The sequence below is a fragment of the Corvus brachyrhynchos genome, unplaced genomic scaffold, assembly GCF_000691975.1.
Source record: "Corvus brachyrhynchos isolate BGI_N302 unplaced genomic scaffold, ASM69197v1 scaffold56, whole genome shotgun sequence".
Lineage (NCBI taxonomy): Eukaryota > Metazoa > Chordata > Aves > Passeriformes > Corvidae > Corvus > Corvus brachyrhynchos.
In genome coordinates this window covers 6,075,765-6,094,456 of record NW_008238664.1, presented here as the reverse complement: position 1 = coordinate 6,094,456, position 18,692 = coordinate 6,075,765, and the positions used below count along the sequence as shown (strand labels likewise).

Here is an 18,692-nt window from a genome sequence, read left to right as displayed (position 1 = left end):
CCTGAAGTGAGGGACAGCTCAGCTCCCGACTCCCCGGCTGCTGTGGCGCCGTGGCAGGAAGGCTGAGCTGAAGAAAGGCGCCTGCTGTTCACGAGGTTATTGAGTTCGAACGGCTCTATGTTGTGGCGAGGCCGGGCTGGGCTGGTGATGTGCAGCCAGCCATCCGCCCTCTCCTTCAGAGAGTTTGTAGGAGTCTGCTGTATGTCTCGTCGAGATTGTGTGCGTTTCCAACCGAAGCTGAAACTTGAGATGGAAAGGGAACAGGTTTGGCTTAAAGTTTTGGAAGCATGAATTAGGAATGCAACAAGAGAGTGTTTTATACCTGTTACGAGTAGATTCTGGCCCGTGTCAGACCAGCAGTCTGTGAGAGATGAGACTTCTCAACGGGCTCAGTGTCTGAACAGATGGCTCTGTGTAATCTTGTTTTACAGTTTGTTGGCATTCACTTTGTTCGTCTGCCCTATGAGGAGATTCTCTGATTTCCTGCAGGCTTAAAATGAAAGTTCAGACAATTCTTAGCTTGAGGTTTCATGCATGTCGATGATAGGTTTGCAAAGTTGAGAAGAAAATATTACAGAGATCGTGTGTGTTGTGCTCTGTTAGCCAGACAGCAGCAACAACCTTGGGAGATGTGTTTTTCCTGCACTAGAAAACCTCAAAACTTTTTTTGTAGTCAGAGTTGTTTCTTTTGTAGTCCTTAGGGAAGTAACTTTTCACCTATTAGGTGAAATAGCCATGTTTTATCATGTGCTAAGAGTTATAAGTCTTGAGATTACATGGGTGCATGATTAACCTGTGTTCGAGTTGAGTAGAATTTAACCAGTCTTATTTCGAAGTGTTGGTGCAAGCAAAGATTTTAATAGATAGGTTGTTACTGTAATTATCTCCATGCCAATCTTCACATAGATAAAGCAAAGGCTTTTTAGCTCACTTCATACCTACAAAGTCAATCTTGGGATCTTGTAGCTTTCTGAATTTCCACATAAAAACATGTAGTGCATGACTTCGTTTTTAGTGCTTTCTATTCTATTCAAACAACAACTTGAAAACTTTGTGCTTGTGGTATAGTTTGGTGGTAAATTTCTGGGACTCTGAGCAAGGAAAAGGAAAGCTTACAAACCTGAATACTTCTGGGTAGTAGGGGAAGTGCTGCTCACTAGTACTGCCTGGTAACTGAGTTCAGATGTGTTTGTGGAATGCAGCCAACTAGGCCCACGTGGTCACAGTGACAATGCAGACTGCAGAATATTTGAGATTATATGGATCCAGTGACATGATTGTCCATAAAACAAATCTTTCTTTCTTTCTTTCTTCCTTCAAGCTGTGTCTTCTGTGCATTGACATTCAGCTCTGTTCCAGGTGATTTTGGAAACCTCCCCAAGAGACAAGTGATTGAGAGAATACTCTTCTTACCTCATGTATACACTTCTTTTTCCTTGAAGAACAACAAAAAAACTCTTGCTATTTCTCTGTATATCAACTTTCAGATGGTCAACAGCAATTTTTTCTTTAGTGATGTTCATAAACTGTAGGTCATATGGGAAAGTCATAGGAATTAAAGAGGAAGGCATTTCTTAAAGGATTTACATTTGGCATCTCTACTTAGGGTATTCTTTTCATTGATGCCAAGTTTGAAACAATGCTTTTGCTTTGAGTGATAATTCTGTAACACTGCCTATATTGAAATACATGTTACATTTTAGAGAGAAAAAAATAAATACTGCAATTGATTGTGCTAAAATCAATTTCTGTCAGGCTTGAAAACAGCAGGTCAGGTCCTCTTGCCAGAGGGAGATTAATCCTGTCTTATGGGACTGACCGCTGCGAGAGCATCGCTGCACTGTGTCTTGTGTTGTGCTAATAGGATCCAGAGGTACTGTGGTCTATGTCAGCAAAGCCGTCAAGGATCAGCTCTCACTACTAAATGTTATACTAACTTTTTTAGCATCAGTTCTCTCTGTTGTTGTTGAATGATGAATCTGGAAGGGAGAGATGTTTAGCACAGTTCATAGCAGGCTTTAGAGTGACTTAGCCTTGTCCCTTGAGCACATCTTTGTTTTTCTTGGCAAGTTTACTCTTTTTCTACCCAGACTGCTTTTATTCTCTTTACTTTTCCATAAGTTTCCTGTAATTTTTCAGGGAATATTTCTGTTCTGAAGTATACACAACCAAAAATTGTAGTTCAATTTGGCCTTTGGTATCAGAAGCAGCACATTTAATTTTTATGTTGCTCTACATGCATCTTCTCAATAGCTACTGTTCGTCCTCTCTCCCCCGCTCTGTCTGTGACTACATCTGTCTGTTCAGCTACGTGATCTAATAATTAGAAATGTTAACCTGAATGCAGTAAGATTTCTGTTGTTGAGACAGAAAACATAATCCACCTGATTCTGTGGAGGGTAAAGAGGAAGAGGGAATGGTTCAGCTTGCAGCACAGATTTCTAAATAGATGTCCAAAGGCAGAGAAGTCTTTTAGGAAGATTAAAATCCTATTGCATCATAGGCTTAAAGAAAAATGTCTCACAGCTCTCAAAGTTTCCTGTCCTGTAACTGAGGGTATTGCTTTTGTGACTCTCAGAATGAGCTGGGAGCTTGGTTAACCACAGCGGCTTTGGCTCAGCGCAGTATAAATTAACGTTGAGTGGACTGGCAGTATGTTTTGGTTGAAATTTTTAAGTGGTGCATTCAGCTGTAGGGACTTAACAGCCCAGAGGGAATTGGAGCGAAAGGTAACTACTGAAAGGAGGTGCCTTCTGCTTGGTTCCATTTTCCCAGGTCAGCACATTTCACTGCCTCTTCTCCATCTGTTCTGAACAGTTTTGAATTGCTTCAGCGTGATATTCTATCAGCTTTTCTCCCAGCATTTACTAGGGATTTCAATAAAATCGCGTGTGTTACCCTCCCCCCATCTAGCCTACATCTGGGTCTCCCTAGGCATCTCAAGGAGAAGGGAATTGAAGCAGGTTCCTCCCTCTCCACTAGGTTTTTTTTTGCTTTGGTTGAGTACCCTGGGTAGCACATAGGAGAAAGTGCTTGACTCAGTGCTTGCCTAATTAGAGTAATTTTCAATTCAAAAAAGGCAGGAATCTTAATGGATTGTCCTAAGGAAATTACAACAATATGCAAAGCAATGCACTGCTAGAAATATACATGCTGGTTGACCAAATTGTATTACTTTTGATTCCACAGGAGACCAGTTCACTACTTTTTTTTAAGAGTCTTTTATGGTCTTCTGGGGCTTGCACATACACTGCAGAGCACAGATATATTGGTAAAGATACTGAGCTTCCTATTATTTCTTTACAGCTCAAAAGCAGGTGTAGATTTTGCACTGAGGGTTGGATGGCCTAAACTCCAAATGGGCTAAACTAAGTGCCCATCTGCATAGACAGTTCTTTCCCTCATGTCTCAGAACTCTTCTGCCCTTCAGTATAATAATTTGGATTAATGTACAAATGCCACTTTGATTTGATATTTAAAATGCACAGGAATAATCAACATTGTTTGGCCCCCAAGATTAATAAATTACTCTGCTGATAAAAAAGATTGGTGAGCATCTAATCTCCCTTGTGCTTGGCCTTCCAGATAAATCCAAGTATGGAAGTAATCCTGTTTGATTGTATTCTAAAATTATATGGGCTTGCTTCTTCTTTCAAAATACCCCTGTATCCAAACAATTACAGTCTCCTGACTTGATTTTACAAGAAACTAATCTAACTACTTCGTTCCCCATGTTCCCGTGACTAAGCTGAGGGTCCTGGAGTTGTTTAATGTATTTGAATGTTATATTTTTCTCATAGGTTTCTGGCTCATGTAAACACCATGAAAGCATTTGAGCTACGAATGTTATAAAGAAAATAAAATAGCAAATATAAAAACTTGCTTACGTGCCAGATGATACTCTGCCTTATTGAAAAAAGTTTAATCTTTGAGATGCTTAAGCACACAGATTTATGCTGAACTGGCGTCTACCCCAGGTTCCAGTGAGTATTTTCAGGAAAGAGCCACAGAAGCTCATCAGCAAGGGAAAAATAAAAAAGTAAATAAACAAACAAAACCATCCCCAAACAAAAAAGAAGCAAAAAACCACCCAAAAGACTTAGTGATCATGTTTCCAAAGACTGACAGGCTATCACCCTAAACTCTCACAAATACAACACAATAGCTTTTCATGTTTATAGTTACGGTCTGAGACAAAAACAAGGTACCTTGACTTGCATTAGCTTTGAATGGATGCAGATCGAACTAAGCTGATTTGCTTCACATTTACTTCAGGCTGAGATGGCACATAGGCAATTTCTGTGGGAGAGCTGGTACCTGATAGCCTGGCCACGTCCAGGAAATGTTGTGTGATTAAGTGTAAACATCTAAATTTGCACCCACCTTTCCTGTTCAACAGCCCCCTGACCCTTGAAATATTTAAACTCATTAGCATCTTACTGTTTCCCTGTTTTACCTGGATAACAGAATCACAGAAAAGGTAAAGTTTGAAGGGACCACAGTGTGTTATCTGGTCCAATCTCTCTGCTCAAGCAGAGTCATCCTAGAGCACATTGCACAGGATTGTGTCCAGATGGTTCTTGAATATCTCCAGTGAGAGAAACTCCACAACTGCTCTGGGCAGTCTGTTCCAGTGTGTCATCACCTGTACAGTAAAGAACTTCTTCTCATGTCCAGATGGCTCTTCCTGTGCATCAGTTTCTGCCCATTGCCTCTTGTCCTGTTTCTTGGCACCACTGAGAAGAGCCTGGATCCATTCTCTTGATGCCCTCCCTTCAGATACAGTAAGTGCCCAAAACAGCATCATCTCATCAGGACATTCCTGTTCTGCATTATGAGCATGTGCATCCTTTGGATTAGCTTTACTGTAGGTACCGAGTGAAGGGTAATGCCTGCAGTTTAAGGCTGCAAAGGCTTTTGCAACTCCAATGGAAATTAGTGGAGAATCAGACTTCTCTCTATAGTAATAGACAGCCTCAGGTAATGACTAAAATGGCTTGGTTTTGGTGGCAGTACCAGCACACAGTTCTACCCACATTGCAATGACCACAGGAGTCTGGAGTGTTGTGGCAAGGAGTGGAAGAACATGAAACATGATGGTATCTGCCAGTATCCTGGATAGTGTTTGCAATCCCTTTTTCCAGTCCACTCAATTGACTATGGGATGTGAGCTCCACTGCACTGTAGGATTATTTGGAGAGATTCATGGCAAGCTTGAGCTTCTGGATTTTAAGCTGGACAGTGTGGCCAGAAGCAGCTTTATTGGAAAGTGTTGCTGCAAGGCCTGGATACAGCTTATGCCTTAGCACTCACAGTAATGCTGTAGCCTGTAGCCTTGCTTGGTCATGCTGTTGGGGCTGTTGTGTGTATCAAGCCTTCAGAGGCTCTGGGCAACATATTTTGTGTATAGTGGGCAATGTCGAGCAGAAGGCAAGACATAACTTAGTGCAGGCTGCCCTGATTGCTCTACCTGAGCTTATCAGGAGTGGCAGTGGTGGTGAGCTGTCACCTGTTCTGTGCAGTGTCTGAGTCTGGGAGAAAGGGCAAAAAGAGTCGTAGAGGAGGATCCCCATCAGAGGCAAAACTTCAGGAGAAAGCTGATTGTGTCCATTAAGGTCTGTACATAACCTCTTACATGACAGAGAAGCAACACTGAGATTCTTGCTGAGCAGCAGGAAAGGGAGCTGCCTGAGTTCCTCAGAAACTGGTGGCCACTGATTTGTCCCTCTGTGGCTCATTTTGAGTTGAAATTACAACAGCCAGCTGTGAAGCCTGGGGTACTGCAGCAGCTTACCAAAAGTTCTCAGTCTTGGATGTCTCTGGGTGATCCATATGTGGTCAATAACAGCAGGTTTCTCAGGCATGGGATTCCCCAGCAGTGTTGTCATTGGAGACACTTGCACTGCCTCTGACCAAGCACAGTCCACCAGTGGAAGAAAGGGACTTTATTTTGTCTGCAGCAGGCTGGAGAGCTACCACAGATGCCTTATTGTCAGCAGTGCTGCAGATCTGGTTTGTGTTTTCCACAGTGCCAGCTTGGTTAATGACTTATGGGAGCCAAGGAAAAATAGTGGGTCTGCAGCTTCATTAAGATTTTCAAATTGATGTTGGCACAAACTGCCTGAGCTGAGCAGCCTCAGACAGACCTGCCTTGTGAAGATAGGCAGCTTCACTTGCCAAAAGCTGTTCTGTTATTGCCTTGGCAGTTGCTGCCTTTGGACTGCTAGAGACTTCATGTGTAGCAGTAAAGATTGGACTGCAGTCCAAAGCAAAGTCCAGTTCCTGAATTCTGCTTGGGTTTTGTTCATACAATCCAACAATTACTTCGGTGGAAAGGGACCTCTGGAGGTCCTGCTCAAGGTAGAGCCCACAAGAGCAGGTTCTTCAGGGCCCTGGGCAGCAGAGTTCTGAGTATCTTCAAGGATTGAAATCCCATATGCTTTCTGGACTCCTGCCCCAGTGTTTGACCACCTTCATGATAAATTATTTCCCTGCTTCCTACTGAATTGTGAATTTCCCATTTTCCAGCTAGCACCTGTTGCCTTTCCCTGTGCATATCTGAGTAGAGCAAGGGTCCCCTTTCATCCATACCTGTTGGGTACTTGTAGACAGGAATATGGACTCCTGGCCTTCTCTTCTTGAGGATGAACAGACCAGTTTTCTCAGCTCCTCTTCAGTAAGTGCTCTAGCCTGGTATGTCAGTGCCTTTTGGACTGTGGGGGTCCAAAAGTGGACACAGCATTCCCAAAGTGGTCTCACAAGTGTCAAACAGGGAGACAGAGTCACCTCCTTTGAGCTGCTGGCTTCAACCTTGCTAGAGCAGCCGAATGTGTAGCCTTAGCTGCAATGATCTTTTCAAGTAGGTGTTGTAGGTGCACGAGCAGGTCCTGGCAGCACCTGTGACATTGTCAAGGTCTGCTGTAACTCTTTCACCTGCATACAGAATCTAGGTACAAAGTGGCAGCTCTCTGGAAAGCCTTTTGTTATTTTTGCTGCAGGTGTGTGTGAAAGTAAATATTAAGATGTTCTCTTTCAATTTAGCATGTAAAAAATAGGTGCAAATCTAATATGTGCTGTCTTTGAAATGGTTTGTTTCTCTGCTCTGAAGGATAAAGTTCAAGTTTCTAGTGAAAAAGTTATTTGTCGTGAGCACACGTGTAATAATTTGTTAATAGGTACACAGAACATTAACTGTGCAGAGCCAAAGGGTAGAGCCAACCAGAGGTCAGTGCACAATACCCTGCTACCCCTACTGCTGGTGAGCCTGCAGGGCACTGGCTCCTGGCAGCTTTAGAGTGCGAGATGAAACCTCTCATGGGGAGTGTGTGGAACAAGGGCCAAAGGATCAAGAAGCACAACAGTGGGACATGCTAAAGGGCCAGCAGATGCTGCTAAGATACTGCAACACACTGTTCTGCATCTGTCACTACTGCCACTCTATTTTGGCCTTCATCCTGTCCAAGCCTACGTTTCTGTGCGATGGGTTGACAGGGAATGTGGTTGCTGCCTGGCTGTGATCCACGGGATTGACAGATCAGTCCACCTGCTTCAAAACTATGTGTGCTCACTTCAGCTGATACCTCTGTTGTCACAACAGCCTTTTCCCCACCTCTGCTCTTATGTGACCCTCATCTGAAGCAGGTACCTATTTTGCTTCAGACTTGAGTGGAAAAAAACTGTTAGTGATTGTTTTTTCTTGTGGCAGAGGAGTACTCAGTCTACTGCTTGGGTTCAAGAGAACACCAAATGCTGGTATGCACACAGTTTTTCTGTAGTAAATCTGCTTTTTGGGGGTTGTGTACCTTGTTCATGAAATAAAGTTATAGCACATCTCTCACAGCATGCACTGGCTGCCTACAAGCTTCCAAAGGGAGGGTACCAGGGACCAAGCCTTTAGGTTATGATAGATAAAATAATTGAGCCTAGAGCAGTAAAAGCTGGTAACCTTTTAGAAAGAGGTTTAATCCTGAGATCCTACCATGAACAACAGAGAGATTTAGGTCTCCTGCTTCTAGGGAACTGGAAACACATTTTAAAAGGGACCTTTTCTCTAAGACACAATTACATTATCAGTGTAGTGGTGCCTGAAGCAAGTCTTCTCTGCTGTGTTCTGCAAAACACACAGTTTTATAACTTGTATAAATTTCAACCGTGTACTTTTCTACATCAGTCCTTACTTAGACTAATTTTTAAGGGCAGGAAGAGGGAGGGAAAGGAGGAAACCATGGATTAGATTATAGAGGCTACCACCACTGGTCATATGTTCAAGTCAGACCTCTCATCAGTTACTGAAAAAGAGAACTGAATACACCCTGCTGGCCAGCTGCCTGCAGTTATGGAATCTGTCAAATTCAACTCTTCTGCTCCTGATTGAAAACTCTAATTTTAGAAAAATGTTTTCTTTCTTGGTCTGTAGAAAAACACCTAAGGAAGGTAAGCACTAGCAGGATAGGATGGCATTGCCACCTCTGCCTGCCAGGAGGGAAGAAGTACAACAGTATTGTGGATGAAGTAGTTTTTGAGAGACATTCTGGATTTTTTAGAAGCAGCTCTGGATTAAATCTTTGGTGTTGCTGTCATGGTGAAATAATAAGCATGGTTCCTAAGTGATTGACAGAAAGTAGGCTGAAATCTAGAAAATACATTGCTAATAACTCTTCTTTTCTCTGCATACAGGGAAACAGCTGGATGGCATCTGGTAAGTGACTAGATTTAAATTGAATAGCATTGGTAAAACACTGGTGTAGGAAGTATTTTCAATATGAAATTATATATGCTTCAGATCTTAAGAACATTTTGTTGTGGAAGAGAGACCAAGGCACTTTTTGTTCCTGAATACAGATTGGCAGTAAGATGATGTACAGTCAGGTGCCAGTTAAACCACTCTGTTCAAAGTTCAGTGGACCCCATGGAAAAGAGTGTTATTAGTAGTTGTTGGGTTTTTGTGCACCTGTGCACTTTTTCATGGGTAAGATAGTGTCCTTGTCCCAAGCACTTTGTCTTATAATTCCAGGCATGACTAAACATGAGAGTAGAAGAGTAGGTGGGAAGAAGGTATTACAGGATCAAGTCTCCTGGCATACAAGAGCAGTATCTACATTCAGTTACAAAATATCCCTCACTTTGCTATAATTCATACCAAGAATTTTGATATCACATGAAGAGGGCTTGTTTGGGCTTTTTTTAGAGGCAAGAAAACACCTTAACCCTCGTCCATCCATTTTCCCCTCTATTGATGCATCTCCAGTGGTTGTCTGACCAGCTTCTCAGCCACTGAGAAGTCTCTGTCAGTGTGGTAGCAGGGCTAGTTCTGTCTCTGAGGGCTGACCTCACCCTCAGCCCGTTAGCTGAGAGAGGCTCATGCCTGGGCTCTTAGCTAAACCTGTTCTTTCCTAACTGCTTGCAGAATTACAGTAGGCTTGGTAATCATTGCTTCCATATCCATTCATGTCCCAGCAGATTCTGTTCCCACTCACAGAAACACATTGACCTTTTCTTTCAGTTATTCCCTTCATTATGTCCTTGAGCTCATAAATTTATCTGTGATTTATGTGCTAGGGTATTTACTTTTTTCCTTTATTTCAACTTTTTTTTTGTTCTCTGTGGCAGGCACACCTCCATAATAGTCCATAAGGATGAATTCTTCTATGGCAGTGGAGGAATTTCCAGCTGTGCACCTGTAAGCTAAACTTAATATTCTGATAATTTTTTTATAGGGTTACCTGATCAGAATTGCTTGTGTTACTGTCTTTTAGAAAAGCAGCAAAAGACTTCTAAATTCAGACAGATGCTAAGGCCAGCTGCTTGTCATGGTTTCCCAGGGTACTGAGGGTAAGGGAGCATGGACAGTGGGTTTAAGCCCAACTCAATACAAGTTGGGGGTTGCTTCTTCTGGTAGAGTCTCTCTATCTGGAACACGTTTTGCAACTGCTTTGCCAGAGTGACACCTTGTCCAATTCTGTATCATTAAGTTTTACATGCAGACTTTTTAAGAGTGAAAAAAAACCCTAAACCATGATGTTTTTTCAGACCTTTCTGTTCTTACAGAGGTAAAACAAAGAGGCTTCTAAAGCAGAATTTTACCATAGCTTAGAGCTTTCAGCCCAAAGAGCCAAATTTACCAGCTGAGAAGGAAGTTGCATGTTCCTTCTCATTCTCTTGAGTGCAGAACAAAGGAGGCCAGCAGGGCTTTTTGCTAGACAAACATACCAAACGTTCCTTCTTTTGTGCCTGGACAAACCATGATAGCTTTCTTCAGCAGAGTCCTCCAAAAGAATTCAGCCTGATCATTTGACATTGTCTTCTGGCTGTTCATTTTTACAGGGAGGGACACTTCTTGGCCCTCCAGACACAGTTGTTGATCTGGGGAACACTGAAGTCACTGAAGAAATTTTTCTGGAATACCTTTCCTCTTTGGGGGAATCTATGTTCCGGTAAGTAACAGCTTGTACTGGTAAACCTGTATACCAAAAAGGTGCAGAATGGAGGAAGGTATTATGAAACCAATCCAGCTCACAGAGCTTCTGTCTGCTTACTCTGTCATTTGGTGCTCTTCCAATGTGGACTGGAACTGATGCACCAGTACACAAGGAGCTACCTTCTAGGCAACCCTCTGGTGTGCCAGCCTCAAGCTAGGCTGGGAAAGCATTCTTCTGGGAAGTCTTTCACACTGTTTTTTGTAAAATCGAGTAATGCCTGAAATGCTTTTGAGAGAATCACCAGGGAAAATGAAATTTCTCAGTAAATAGCAGTTTGCCCTGTGAGTCATAGGTAGTCACTGTAGTAAAGCTGCCAACTTTCACATGAGCAGAAGCAAGGTCTTGCCTGTAAGTCTACTCTACTTCTCACAAGAATAGGAAACCGTAACATTTAGTGTTCTGGGTATCTTCCAGTGTCAATAATTCCTGTGATTTCTCGTTACTGCTGCTGTGGTTTTAACTGAAGAAACATGACCTCACTCATTCTCCCAAAAATGGTTGTATTAAAGTCAGGGATGTGGAGAGGTGTCATTTTCCACCCTGATTCAATTGAATTTGAGGATGAATTGATGTCTGTATTTTACCTTTGCCTCAGAATTCTTTGGGGTGGGAGGAGGAAGTGCTAATATAGGGAGATGTTCTTCACTAAGGGTGTAAGTTTTTCTGCTCATAAGATCTATGGCTGAATCTGTGTTTTTACGTTTCAATTTCTTTTCTGTGGCACAGAGGAGAGTCTTATAACCTCTTTGAACATAACTGCAACACCTTCAGTAATGAAGTGGCACAGTTTCTGACAGGAAAAAAAATCCCTTCGTACATCACTGACCTTCCATCTGAAGTCCTTGCCACGTGAGTATGAATGCCCCTCCTCTCTGTAGCTGCTTCATGCTAATGCTTAAACATTTGACAGAGCCAGCAGTACCAGTTTCTGATGGATCTGTCTGAGAACCAGCATAAGATTAAGGAGAGGATGCAATTTTCTTTACATCAGCACTTGCAACACTGTATGACAAGTGCTAACTGGCGCCGGTGTTCCGGAGAAGACAGGAGAAGGTTGTTCTTCTGCCTTTAACTTAAACAGGTTATTTTGTGATGGTCTCTTATATGTGACCAGACAGGCTTGGAAAGTTTTAGGAAACAGTGCAAGGGCTTTTTTTTTCCCCTCTTGAACAACCAGTGTCTGTTACAAATCACTTCCCTAAGCACCATAATTGCAGCAGAGGTGTCAGTTTACTTGTGAAAAGGCAGGGGAGATACAATTTTAAAATCAATGCTGCAGTTTTAAAGCTAGGATTGGGTAGAAAAAGACGATATGAAAAAAAAAGGAAATTAAGAATTCCTGCCTGGTAATTCAAATGATTTTTTTTTTAACTCTCAGCTAGTGAGGATCCCAGTAGGATGACGTGAGCTCCATCATTTAGGTCTTACTTCTCATAACAGTGGTACAGCACATTATTTGTGAGATGTGTGTCTTCTACCCTGGAATCCTAGCACTTCAGATCTCTCAAAATTCGATAAAGTCTGTAACAGTGAGTTTTACTGAAAGACAAACCAGGTGCTACAGATTGCAACAGAAATTATTCTGTGAGTGTTGAACCATTGTCTTTTAAGTAAGCTAGAGGCTATTCTTCTGGCAGGCCTCAATATTGATGTTCTTAATGGAATACTGCAGTTGCATAACAGGGATTTTGTTTGCACACTTAAGTAGAATGAATCACTGAGAGCTAGTTTCAGACAGTATTACATTAGCAGTCTAGGCATGTTAGGACTCAGAACTAGCTTATATAAAATCATGTTTAAGTTTCTTAGTTATTGAACGTAAACTAATAGGTTAAATTAGTTTGCTTTACTTTGTAGTGGAAGTCTTCAAATTTGCTTCTAGAATGTTGGTTTGATTGCACTCTAGGAAGGGAGTGCACTTCAGTGGTAAATGGGAGTTGTTGACCAAGTAAACTATTTGAGATGTTTATTTCTTTACCTTCTCAGACCTTTTGGACAAGCTTTAAGGCCCCTCCTGGACTCCATCCAGATCCAGCCACCCGGAGGAAATACCTTCAGCAGACATAATGGACAGAGCTAACAGGAGTGACCCAGTGTGCCCAGCCTCACCAGGCCTCTTGTTTTTAAACATGAATCTACCAGATTTCTATTTTATAATTTCTCATGAGAATTAACTCTAAAGAAGTTACAAGACAAGTTTTAAAATTTCCTGGGGAGAGGATTTATCAGGGTGCATGTAAGACAATGCTACCAAAAACATTGCCATAATTTCTAATAGTATTATACTAATTTATAAAGGCTGTCTTGTCCAAGTAGGCTGACACTTTCTACATAACTCCTGTGCTGGTAAGTGGAAATTCATTCCATGAGGATTCAACGGCCCATTACACAACTTGAAGTAAATAAGGGGATGTCCTGGCCATCCCTTGCAGACTTGCATCTCTTTCTCTATTATGGGGGTATTTGCTAAAGTCTGTAGCAAAAAAAGCAGAGCAAGTATTGGTAGCCTAGGAAGTGAAGGTGTCCCAGGATTAGTCTGCGTATTTCACTGACATTTGCTCAGGGAAGAGCTGAACTCATCTGATTAGAATACTTGCAGTGGCACAGGTGTATGGCAAAGGTGATGAAACTGAACCATGTGTCAGTGTCACACTCAGAAGCTGAAATTCAGTGGGACTTGCTGTGGTGGGAGGGAGCCTGGAGCTGAAGGTTACCAAGAGCCTTGTAATGCCAGATCCAAGAGTTATGGGAAAGAACCAGCTGAAAGAACAGAATCTCATGAGCAGAAGTGGTAGAGACAAATTTCAGGTGAAAGTAAAATGAAGTGAAATGTTCCCGTTTCTCACATACAAGCTTATCAGCAGATAGACAGAATCTTGTTAACTATTCACCTTTGCATAAGAACTGTGTTTTCTTGGGTTTTTTTTTTTCCCGTGCAAAGCCAGAGTTACAGTACAGTAAGGCAGGAGGAGCATGGCAACTGCATGATAATACCAGTTGGACCAATCCTGCCTTCAATATCCAATTGCAGACCCAGTAGGAGTTCCAACTTTCATTTATAGTGCTGCCCTTTCCAAAGCAGTCAAGCACATCAGGGCTCTCCTTAAGAGAAATAAGTGCTAGGTCTCCCCAAATGTAAAGAAAATGAGGAGGAGTAAAATTAAGCTTTTCTATGGAACAACTGAGTTTCTTGGGGTACATGGCAGAAGCAGTCCTGTCCTTAGGTTAACCTTTGATTGTATCAATACTGCATCTTCTAGTTTAAGATTTCTAGGGCTTTGCAATTACTTGCAGTGGGAAAGAACAGGGGAATGAAAAAATAGGCACAATGTTTTCTTTTCATGCATGTATATACACTACTTTCCTGAACAGTTTTGTAGCAGTTACATTTAGGAAGGAATACAAGAAAGACATCAGACAAAACCCCAGAATATTGCTGATGCTCCATATATGGGGATTGCACATCCCAGATGCTGCCAAAAAAGCATCTATGCAAATGTACAGCCCTTTGTCCTGTGCTTTGTTGTGAAAAGTATTCCTGCAAGTTCAGTCCTGCATCTCAAACTTCCTGCACTGTAAGCTTCGTACATACCTAAAGGAGATGTCTTTCCTCTGCTGGGTTCTTTCTCCCAGAATAATGCAGATGGATACATTTCTCACACTGTTGCTCTGTGTGGACTATAACGGCTTGTATTTTTGAAGGGTTGGAATAGAGGAAAACTGCCATTTTGTCACTGTCAAATACTCTGTTGCCCTGCACCTTGTGGAGCCAGTGCACGGATGGAAATAGGGGATTGTCAGGCCATTCTGTGGTTTTGTGCTTACTTGCTCTCAGTGCACAGCAGTGGCCCCTGCAGCCCAGATGGTTCTTTTCCTTGTCATTCTCTGCTCGTGCCATCAACTTCTCCTTAAGTATTTCATTTGATGGACTGGACTCGGAGATAACTGTAGCAGTTAGTACAGATGGCTCTATACAAAAGCTTTCAATCTTTCCCCCTCAAAATGTCCTGTTTGCAGAAAACGATCTATGAAGGTCAGTTATGAATGCCTTTTGATGCTCCTGGAGGAAGGATTGGTGTTTGGTTTTGCTAAGCCATAGCTTAGTTTTCCTGTTTAGTGTATGTATTATCTCCAGTCTTTTCCCCTACATGTTTGTGAAGAGTAACCAGCCTTTCATGACTGTGCCACAAAATGCTGTAGATCATGTTAGAGATCTTGGAGCTTCCTCAGTTGAGCAGGTACACTCGAGCTGACACAGTGCAGCCCAACATCTTGCTGTGCTCATTTGGTACTGCAAGCAGCACAGCTGTGCTTGCTTGCCTTTCAGCAAACTATCACTTCAGGCACAACTGCCTGTGATGGAAGCACTGGTGCCATGGTTTCTGCCCCACACACAATGGGGATATGTTACACAATGAGGATATGCCCTGTATGTCCACCACTTCAGATGTCCTGAGCTTAGTTTCTGCTTGGCTGCCTACTTCAGGACTTTTTGCATCTTCTCAGGGGGCATGAAAGAAAAGGAAGACATTCACCCCATGCATTTTGCAATCTGCCTTTTCCCCTCCTGAGCAGCCCCTTTGCAGAGATAATGCTCCTTCTTTAAGGTCACTGGGTAAAATTTCACTCAGCCATACATTGTTTGCAATAGTCAAGGAGCTCCTGGGGGTCTCCTGGGCTCGGGACCTACTCTTGTGTTTTGTGGCAAAAGAACTGGAAGAGGGAACCCTCTTTTCTTGGTCTTACTGGGTAATGAGACCCCTGTACCCTGTAGGACTCTTAGGAAACCTGTTTCTCCAAAGACGGTTATGTGTAAATTGCAGGACTGTGCCCTCAGTGTTCCACTCTGCGGAAAATAAACTAGAGTGAGAAGTGTAAGTGTATATAGGTGACAAACTTCAGCCAGCTGATGGACAAAGGGGCAGGGAAACTGAACTTCTGTTCCTGACAGGGGAACAGAACCCTTTTGCCCACACTTATTATTCTGTCTTGTATTGCTGAGGTTCCCCCGTGCCATTTAAAAACTGTTAATAATGTCTTTAGGCAGAAAGTGATGTTTTGATTTACTTGTGGGTTATTTTCTATTACAATAAAAAGAAATACAACACATTTTCCTGTTTGACTGCGTGTGCCCACACAGCTGCCCAGCCAATGCAGCTGACCAGAAGTCATCATCTTCACTCTGGTCCCACGTGGGAAGTGCAGTGTGAGGAATTGTCCAAGCTGTTTGTGCCAGGTGCTGCTACTGGAAGTAGTGGTGGCCACTGCCCTTTGCTCAAACTGGCCACAGACAATACTCCTATTTAAGTTTGGGAAAATTTTTCTTCTGTAGGTACCACAGTATTTAAAACCATGCTCCTGAGGCTTGACACAGCTTGGACGAGGTGAATGAAAATGTTCTGTCAGCACAGGTTTTGTTCAGCCCTTGCTCATCTAAGTGTGCACGTATGAAATGTCTGATGTCTGCTGTTGAAGAAGATGGCCAACAAGAGTTTTAATGTGGGAAAAAGTCTTTCCCTGACTGCCTTGATACTACTTTCAAAAGGGAAAGAAGGGGAAAAAAGCAGTAGACTAAGAAGTAGACTTCATGGCTGGGTTCCTCTGGAGCTTCAGAGGGGATAGTGGTGAGGATTATGTAGCACTGCCTAAAATGTCTGGCTCATTCTGTTCCGTTCAGCCGTCTGCATGCTTCTTGATGGCATCCAAATGATAAACCACACAGTTTGCTGTTTGTGTAACAGTCTGTATCAGTGCAGTACAGAAGAGGTCTTGTAACAGAAGGGGATTGTAACAAAGATGTGTGATTGTGGTTATTTTGGCTGTGTTCTTCAGATGCGGTGCTGGTTTGCTATCACGTACTAGTACAGCCCCACATGAAATACCTGGAAAACAGGTATTTTTAAATTAATATTTTAAAATACTTTTTAAAAATTAAATTTTAAAACTGAAAGGAAAACCTTGACCTTAATGGCAGCTCTAGACAGAGTGTAAGCCAGTGCCCACAGCCTCTTACCTTCTAAACTTGAAACAAAATTTCCTGGATTTTCCTGCCAGTAACAAAGATTTTATTCCTGACAACAGCTGCTGCCTATCCAAGCAGCAATCAAGCAAATGTATCAGGAGTGGTTGGAGTGCAAAGTATTAAGTAACTGGAACAGCTACGGTGGCCCTGTTCTCAGAGCTAACCCGGCTGAGGGAACAGCCACAGCTGTGGACAGCTGTGCACTTCAGCACAAGGCAGGTTTATGCTGCCAGGGAAACCAAGTTGCCCCAGGTCCTCACCAGCTGATACCAGATGGCCGCCAAGGTGCTTCCTGGGAGAGGCGTTTTGACGTGAAGAGACTTCCTAAAGCAGCGCAACAAGCTGAGAAAGCACAGCGGGTAGCTCAGATTTCAGGAAGTTCTCCTGGGCAACATGAACCCAATGGTACTGCAGGAGTGTGAAAATGTGACCGCTGTCCCGTATTTTAGCAGACTTCCCAATTCTGGAAAGTGCCCCGAGGTGGCACTGCTGCTTTGCAGCACAGGGATGCACCTGAGCCAGGGGAGAGCAGCGCCCACAGTAATGTCAATGCAAGAGGCACGAGGGAGGTCTCTCCCAGACCAGAAAGCTGCAGGTGGGAGCAGCCAGGAGACAAGACCATGGAGCAGCTCGGGCTACAGCAGAACACAGTGCTGCTACAATAGGTCTTCTAACTCCACACCACTTCCACCCAGCCATGGGAAGTGTCCTCCTCGTACCGTGTCATGATTTATGAAAATAAAGGCTCGCATTCCTGAAACCCTGGGAGTTCACTGTGTGTCTGACCCCATGGCTTTCCTTTGAGAGTCCTGGGCGTTAGCTCACGGCTCTGCTGCATGGGAGAGCAGCTCCTTGCCTTCTGGTACTCGAGCACCCAGATCCAGGAAGGCATCTCTACTCACCCATCAGCATGCCATGGTAGGCACACTTGGAAGTACTCATATTCTGGAGTAAGCATCCACACATTAACTGATGATAAATGTGTAACCACACCTCGACAAATCCTATATGTGAGCATAACCCTAAACTCAACGAAAAATTCAGCACCCAATTGCATGCAAAGTAGCTACGTGCTAAGAAACCATTCTGGGAGCTTCAGTGCATCTGAGCAGAGTCCACATTTCCAGAGGTGGGAGACTGTAACCAGGGTCTGATCCACAAGGCCACAGATTCTGCAGAAATATCAATGCTGGGGTGAGTAACACATGTTAATACCCATCCAAGACTGCCTGACTCACAGTGTTGTGGAGGCAACTCAAAGAAACAGTACGGGAATAGCTGTCCTGGTGGACTCAGCGAATGTCTCCCCCAGAAAGTAGCTGAGGATGTTTTGGTAAACCTTGTCCAAGGCAATGGCACAGCGGTAAATTATTAACATTGTTTCTGTACATTCCCCTGCCACTGAGTGGGAGCAGGAAAATCATAAACCACAAACAAAACCCAGAATCTGTGAAGGCACCTGAATGCTTCCCTTTGAGAGGTATCTGGTGGAGAACTGGGAAAAGGGGTTGCATGATATCCTGGAGCAAATGATAACTGAGGCAAAAAACAATCAGACTGTAAAAGAAGAATAAATCTCTCCCCAGTTCCAACCTAGCTCAGCACACTGAGCACTGCTGGGGAGAGAATGCAAGCTAACTGTTGAGCAGAAAGCATTGGATGTTCCACACAGGCTGGTTTTGATTTCGGAAAATAATTCAGGAATTAATGGGAGAGGGAGGGGGGCTGTCCACTGCCACATGTCAGGCGAGCATAATAGGGCGCCGTATGAATATGATCCGACCAGATGGTCTACTTAAATCCTAAATGGTAGGCAGGTCAAAGAAAAAGCTACTGGCTTTGTGCAGAGGGTATTTCTTTTCCCCAGTGAAAATATTAGCAGCATCCTATCGGAAAAGCAAGGTGAGAGGCTGACTAGGAGAGTGCGTGCTGCTCTTGTCCCCTTCACAGAAACCCCCAGAGGAGCTGAGCTTATCAGGGAGCTCAATCCAGACCCACAGCCCCTCAGTTCCGGGGGGCACTGCAGTAATAACAGCAAATTTGAAGAGAGGCACGCCCCACACACCGCCTCCCCCAAACTCCGGGCTCTAAAAGGATTTAAGGGAAGAGCCGAAGCGGGGAAGCAGCTCAAGATCCGCACCTTGTGCATCCTCGTAAGGGCCGTGGAGGCGCGGGGGAGCAGACAAGAGGTG

At 43.3% G+C, this 18,692-nt stretch overlaps 1 protein-coding gene across 1 annotated transcript; it reads left to right on the top strand.

The window, feature by feature from the left end:
* Positions 1-8,654: 8,654 nt before the first annotated feature.
* On the top strand, positions 8,655-15,588 carry DESI1 (desumoylating isopeptidase 1; the record flags this gene model as incomplete). The annotated part of the gene is made up of 5 exons (XM_008636633.2): positions 8,655-8,698; positions 9,610-9,679; positions 10,324-10,433; positions 11,205-11,327; positions 12,465-15,588. Coding segments are annotated over 5 exons (441 nt in total), but the record flags the coding sequence as incomplete, so codon positions are not given.
* Positions 15,589-18,692: the final 3,104 nt, after the last annotated feature.